The 7,482-nt window shown below is 37.1% G+C and overlaps 3 protein-coding genes across 3 annotated transcripts; 2 read left to right on the top strand and 1 right to left on the bottom strand.

Moving 5' to 3' along the window:
* Positions 1-2,358: 2,358 nt before the first annotated feature.
* BESB_070290 (cytochrome b) lies at positions 2,359-3,381 on the bottom strand (the record flags this gene model as incomplete). Its single annotated transcript, XM_029365402.1, has 1 exon — positions 2,359-3,381. One exon carries the CDS (start codon positions 3,379-3,381, stop codon positions 2,359-2,361), a length of 1,023 nt encoding a protein of 340 aa, XP_029214850.1.
* A 2,226-nt stretch (positions 3,382-5,607) lies between these two features.
* BESB_070280 (cytochrome b) lies at positions 5,608-6,143 on the top strand (the record flags this gene model as incomplete). Its single annotated transcript, XM_029365401.1, has 2 exons — positions 5,608-5,657; positions 5,759-6,143. 2 exons carry the CDS (start codon positions 5,608-5,610, stop codon positions 6,141-6,143), a joined length of 435 nt encoding a protein of 144 aa, XP_029214849.1.
* Positions 6,144-6,948: 805 nt separating this feature from the next.
* BESB_070270 (cytochrome c oxidase subunit iii subfamily protein) lies at positions 6,949-7,362 on the top strand (the record flags this gene model as incomplete). Its single annotated transcript, XM_029365400.1, has 1 exon — positions 6,949-7,362. One exon carries the CDS (start codon positions 6,949-6,951, stop codon positions 7,360-7,362), a length of 414 nt encoding a protein of 137 aa, XP_029214848.1.
* Between the last annotated feature and the right edge of the window lie 120 nt (positions 7,363-7,482).

Genomic DNA, 7,482 nt, shown 5'->3' with positions numbered 1-7,482 from the left:
TGTAAAGATCATTGTGTTATGGTTCTATCACAAACCATTGAGATTACGAAGTATGGTTTTGGGCTTGAGTGTCTCTCAATAACTAGCTGAGTGCTTGTACGGAGGATATGGTAACTTCTTTGTACCAATATATATTGGTGGTTCGGAAGTCGTTTTCCCAAGAACTAACGCGATCTCCTATTTTCTAGTACCATTAGGTTCTGTGTTGTTAACTCAAAGTATTTGTTCCGAGTTTGGTAGTGGTCTTGGTTGGACAATGTATCCTCCACTAAGTACTAGCTTGATGGTGTTAAATCCAGAGGCAACTGATTGGATTATCGGAGGTCTTGCAGTACTAGGAATTAGTAGTATTTTAAGTTCTATTAACTTCCTTGGTACTTGCGTCTTCATGGGTTCTAATGCTGGTGCTAAGAACTATATTCTATATATCTGGGCTATCATATTTACTGCCCTTATGTTAGTCTTCACTCTACCTATTCTTACTGGTGGATTAGTTATGATCCTTCTTGATCTACACGTAAACACTGAATTTTATGATTCTATGTATTCTGGTGATAGTGTACTTTATCAACATCTATTCTGGTTCTTCGGACATCCAGAGGTATACATTCTAATTTTACCTGCTTTTGGTGTAGTCTCGCAGACATTATCTATGTATGCTGCTAGATCTGTCTTCGGTGGACAATCTATGATCTTAGCTATGGGTTGTATTTCTATTCTAGGTTCCTTAGTATGGGCACATCATATGATGACAGTCGGTCTAGAGGTAGATACCAGAGCTTATTTCTCTGCTATGACTATTATGATTGCAATTCCTACCGGTACTAAGATTTTCAACTGGTTAGGTACCTATATGGCTAGCCATACAACTACAAGAACTGTAGATCTATGGGCTGCTCTTAGTTTTATCCTATTGTTTACTCTAGGTGGTACTACAGGTGTAGTTATGGGTAACGCTGGTATGGATATTGCCCTACATGATACATACTATATTGTAGCTCATTTCCATTTCGTATTATCTCTTGGTGCAGTACTAGCTACTATATGTGGCTTTATCTTCTATAGCAGAGATATGTTCGGAGATACTGTAAATCTATTCCATGTAAATACCGGTGCTTCTCCATATTTAAGCATCTGGTTTGTAGTCTTCTTAGGTAGTATCTTATTAATTTTCATCCCTATGCATATACTTGGTTTCAACGTTATGCCAAGAAGGATACCAGATTACCCTGATTATCTTTGTTATATTAATACATGGTGTTCAATTGGTTCTATATCCACAATAGTTATCATCTTAACTATGCTCTGCATTAAGTATAGTGGTATCCAGCGTATATTTGAAAAACCAACATTTGTATACAAGCTGTACGAATATCATGACATTCACTTTGGTAGTCGCCTTCTTAATGTTAGTCTGTACGGAATACACGGATCGGATTCTTGTTGGCCTGGCACCTGTTTAGTAACTGGATGAACGCTTTTTACGCCTGGTATGCATGGATAATACTCGACTCTTCTATAGTTTAACCGCTACTGCTGGGACTGTATATTATTACTTACGGTAGTACTATCAAGCCTCTTCTTCCAAATAGATTTCATGGAAAACCTAAAATTCGCATGTTTGATTGACATTTAGCCGCTAATATACAATCATCCAAGATATATTTATCTATCGCAGGTTCGGTCTAATGTCCCGTTATACTATATAGATCACATGGCTTCTGGTACTTTGAGATCATGCTAACGGCGAGAAGGGAAGTGTGTTTCAAAAGAAAAGGGATGTTTAGCCGGGAAGTTAGCGTCTAAAATATATAACCGATAGTCTCAACTTAGATGCACAGATGGACATAATTAATCCTTGTACGGTTTGTACCTACTTGACTCCTCAGTTTAAGCAGAACTGTAGTTTCTCGGGACTAAAGTCAGCATAATCAATAAAAAGGTTTGTTCAGCCACTGGTTCACCATCAACTACCTTGTTTCGACTTCGTACCGACTGTGTTATTGTAGCACATATCAATCCCTTAAATAGGGATATTATTCCCAAACAACCGGATCGTGTTGGCTAGGTGAACTAATCACGTTTCATAAATACAATCAGTGAAAGCTCTTTTGATTTCCATGAACGGAGTTACATATTAGATTCTCTTCGCTCCCATGGTATTTAGTAAGTTAACATTGAAACGTATCCAGTGTAAAGTTTGAACGTAATCCAGCTTTACCTTCTATGTTGTTATGTTAACCAAATAAGTTTCATCGTTGTTGATATTTCATTGACATGTTGATAACATAAATACTAACAAACCACCGGTTTGGATGGATTACTTTTAACACCGCATAATATGCTAAAAAGTACCATTCAGGTACGATATGAAGGAGTTACAAACCGGTTCACTGGTATGGAGTTATCTGGGTGCGATAATTCAATCAAACCAAAAGCCGTTTGTAAGAAAATTAAACCAATTAGATAGGATAGACATTTAGCATCGGTCATTAACATATGAGGATAGAAGGCTACTTTAAGTGCGGAATCAATACCTGCAGGGTTACTAGAACCATTTAAATGTAAATAGAAGATGTGTAATACAATTAGAATGCAACCTACAAAAGGTAATATAAAGTGCAATACAAAGAATCGTTTTAATGTTACATCAGATACATAGTATCCACCGAGTAACCAAGGTACTAAATATGGTATTGGAGAAAGGAGATTAGTAATGACTGTAGCACCCCAGAAACTCATCTGTCCCCATGGTAGTACATAACCGAGGAAAGCAGTGGCTATAGTAAGTAGATATAAAACTAAACCAGACATCCAAGCAGTAGTTAAATAACTATAGCTGGAGTTATACATACCTCGAGACATGTGTATTAAGATACACAAGAAGACGAAAGAAGCAGTTGTTGCATGCAACATCCTAAATTCCCATCCTGCTGCTACCTCTCTAACTAGATGTTGAACACTAGCAAATGCACAAGATGCTTCAGAAGTATATCGGAACGCTAAAGTGATACCTGTAATTATTTGGAGTACAAAGGTAATTGCAACTAAGAAACCAAAGTTATAAGATGAATTTAGATTGAGAGCACACCGATAAAAGACGAGGTGTGCCCGGAATAGACTCATGGAAATTTGGTGTGTTCTCGAAACCATGCTAGCACAATAGAACTTCGTTAAATAACTACATATTAAAATGAGCGCATGTAAACTAGTCTTAAACACACCGCTCGTCACGTAACAAATCTCAAATCGTACTGTAGATTTTATATATGTACCGTAACTATAACCATGGTGACATCCAATGTTCACGCTCATGGATTCAGTGTCCAGGACTACCTGGCGCTTAATAACGATTCCGTCTTCCAGCTTCCAAGCAAACATGATTACCGTGATATTGAAATCCAACACTTTTAGCTGTCTTAAGCAGTCCAGTGGGGTGGTGGTGTACTGCAATCATAAAGAACTTGGTTGTCTGTATCTCATAACCGGAGTCATCTTCAGTATTCTAGGAACTATAATGTCTTTGTTTATTCGATTTGAGTGAACACATAAGATCATCGAATTTAACGGTATGCTCCTGAAAGTAACGGTACAAGCTGTAAACAAAGGACTCCTTAACTTAAACTGAGGAGTCAAGTAGGTACAAACCGTACAAGGATTAATTATGTCCATCTGTGCATCTAAGTTGAGACTATCGGTTATATATTTTAGACGCTAACTTCCCGGCTAAACTTTGACTTATTAAACCAGCCTGGGATCATAAAAGTACTATGTATGGTAAGATTGAGCGTGAACATTGGATGTCACCATGGTTATAGTTACGGTACATATATAAAAATCTACAGTACGATTTGAGATTTGTTACGTGACGAGCGGTGTGTTTAAGACTAGTTTACATGCGCTCATTTTAATATGTAGTTATTTAACGAAGTTCTATTGTGCTAGCATGGTTTCGAGAACACACCAAATTTCCATGAGTCTATTCCGGGCACACCTCGTCTTTTATCGGTGTGCTCTCAATCTAAATTCATCTTATAACTTTGGTTTCTTAGTTGCAATTACCTTTGTACTCCAAATAATTACAGGTATCACTTTAGCGTTCCGATATACTTCTGAAGCATCTTGTGCATTTGCTAGTGTTCAACATCTAGTTAGAGAGGTAGCAGCAGGATGGGAATTTAGGATGTTGCATGCAACAACTGCTTCTTTCGTCTTCTTGTGTATCTTAATACACATGTCTCGAGGTATGTATAACTCCAGCTATAGTTATTTAACTACTGCTTGGATGTCTGGTTTAGTTTTATATCTACTTACTATAGCCACTGCTTTCCTCGGTTATGTACTACCATGGGGACAGATGAGTTTCTGGGGTGCTACAGTCATTACTAATCTCCTTTCTCCAATACCATATTTAGTACCTTGGTTACTCGGTGGATACTATGTATCTGATGTAACATTAAAACGATTCTTTGTATTGCACTTTATATTACCTTTTGTAGGTTGCATTCTAATTGTATTACACATCTTCTATTTACATTTAAATGGTTCTAGTAACCCTGCAGGTATTGATTCCGCACTTAAAGTAGCCTTCTATCCTCATATGTTAATGACCGATGCTAAATGTCTATCCTATCTAATTGGTTTAATTTTCTTACAAACGGCTTTTGGTTTGATTGAATTATCGCACCCAGATAACTCCATACCAGTGAACCGGTTTGTAACTCCGCTTCATATCGTACCTGAATGGTACTTTTTAGCATATTATGCGGTGTTAAAAGTAATCCCATCCAAAACCGGTGGTTTGTTAGTATTTATGTCCTCTCTCATTAACTTAGCTCTTTTATCTGAAATTCGAGCTTTGAATACTCGAATGTTGATACGACAACATTTTATGACTCGAAATGTAGTCAGTGGATGGGTAATTATTTGGGTATACAGTATGATCTTCTTGATTATTATTGGTAGTGCTTCCACAAGCGACTTATATCTTATATGGTAGATTAGCTACTATCGTATATCTTACTACCGGATTGGTTCTATGCTTATACTAAATCAATAGTTATAATGACTACAGCTTCCAAGCAAACATGATTACCGTGATATTGAAATCCAACACTTTTAGCTGTCTTAAGCAGTCCAGTGGGGTGGTGGTGTACTGCAATCATAAAGAACTTGGTTGTCTGTATCTCATAACCGGAGTCATCTTCAGTATTCTAGGAACTATAATGTCTTTGTTTATTCGATTTGAGTTATACAGTTCTGGATCGCGGATCATTTGTACAGAGACGATAGCTACTTATAATGTGATAATAACGATACATGGCCTAGCTATGATCTTTATGTTCTTAATGCCTGCTTTGTACGGAGGATATGGTAACTCTTTGTACCAATATATATTGGTGGTTCGGAAGTCGTTTTCCCAAGAACTAACGCGATCTCCTATTTTCTAGTACCATTAGTGAACTCTTTTGGTCTGATCCTAAGTACGCAGTGAGCTAACTAGATACAAGGAACTTGACAAGCATTAATAGATTTATATAAACGACAAGGACATGAGTCTACTGGATTTTATAATACAGGGTTGAACTGTGTAAAGATCATTGTGTTATGGTTCTATCACAAACCATTGAGATTACGAAGTTATGGTTTTTGGGCTCGTGAGTGTCTCTCAATAACTAGCTGAGTGCTTGTACGATAATTATATCAATGCAGTACCAATTAAGGCGTGTAGCATCTCCTATGCTCCTTAACATCACAGCTATGTCGAATTATCGCACCCAGATAACTCCATACCAGTGAACCGGTTTGTAACTCCGCTTCATATCGTACCTGAATGGTACTTTTTAGCATATTATGCGGTGTTAAAAGTAATCCCATCCAAAACCGGTGGTTTGTTAGTATTTATGTCCTCTCTCATTAACTTAGCTCTTTTATCTGAAATTCGAGCTTTGAATACTCGAATGTTGATACGACAACATTTTATGACTCGAAATGTAGTCAGTGGATGGGTAATTATTTGGGTATACAGTATGATCTTCTTGATTATTATTGGTAGTGCTATTCCACAAGCGACTTATATCTTATATGGTAGATTAGCTACTATCGTATATCTTACTACCGGATTGGTTCTATGCTTATACTAAATCAATAGTTATAATGACTACAGCTTCCAAGCAAACATGATTACCGTGATATTGAATCCAACACTTTTAGCTGTCTTAAGCAGTCCAGTGGGGTGGTGGTGTACTGCAATCATAAAGAACTTGGTTGTCTGTATCTCATAACCGGAGTCATCTTCAGTATTCTAGGAACTATAATGTCTTTGTTTATTCGATTTGAGTTATACAGTTCTGGATCGCGGATCATTTGTACAGAGACGATAGCTACTTATAATGTGATAATAACGATACATGGCCTAGCTATGATCTTTATGTTCTTAATGCCTGCTTTGTACGGAGGATATTGGTAACTTCTTTTTACCAATATATATTGGTGGTTCGGAAGTCGTTTTCCCAAGAACTAACGCGATTCTCCTATTTTCTAGTACCATTAGTGAACTCTTTTGGTCTGATCCTAATACGCAGTGAGCTAACTAATACAAGGAACTTGACAAGCATTAATAGATTTATATAAACGACAAGGACATGAGTCTACTGGATTTTATAATACAGGGTTGAACTGTGGGTTAGTTTCAATGCCCAAGGCAGAGCACTGGATTGGATACCCAGGGAACTGTGCTCCCATTAATAAGAATCATATTCTAAGTCACCAGGCATGCAATACCAATCAGATAACAACTGAAGCTAGACTCCATGTTACACTTACTAAAATGGGATTCCTAGGTTGATATAAACTACCTTTTTCTGGGGAGTATATACTACGAGTTGGACTACTGGTTTAGATCTTGAAGGTCTTTGTTTACCGGATCCAAGTTCTCTTGTGCTTTTCATGACCATCATGTTAAGTGCATTAAGTATAGTGGTATCCAGCGTATATTTGAAAAACCAACATTTGTATACAAGCTGTACGAATATCATGACATTCACTTTGGTAGTCGCCTTCTTAATGTTAGTCTGTACGGAATACTTAGGACTATCTCTTTATATTAATGATAATGCATTTGGTAATGGACTTTTCATCTTAACTGGTATACATTTTAGCCATGTTATTGTTGGAGCTATCCTTGTATTCTTCACTCAAAGTATCTATAGTTCTTTAGTTACTTACATGCCTACAAGCTCTATAATGCTAAGCAAATCTAAAGGTATGTTATGCAAGATCTTTACAGAACCATTCACTATTTTATATCTACACTTTGTAGAAACCATGTGGATATTAATCCACATTACATTCTATCTCTAAATCATATAACGGTCGTAAGGTACGCCGGGGATAACAGGTCAGATAATATTGGGAGTTCTAATCCTCGGATTGTATCAGCACCTCCATGTCGGCTCATTACTCCCTTGTTATTGAACAAGA

The sequence above is a fragment of the Besnoitia besnoiti genome (genome assembly GCF_002563875.1).
Source record: "Besnoitia besnoiti strain Bb-Ger1 chromosome Unknown contig00068, whole genome shotgun sequence".
Taxonomy (NCBI): domain Eukaryota; phylum Apicomplexa; class Conoidasida; order Eucoccidiorida; family Sarcocystidae; genus Besnoitia; species Besnoitia besnoiti.
Note: the sequence above shows the minus strand (reverse complement) of the source record. Positions and strands in the feature narration are given on the sequence as shown.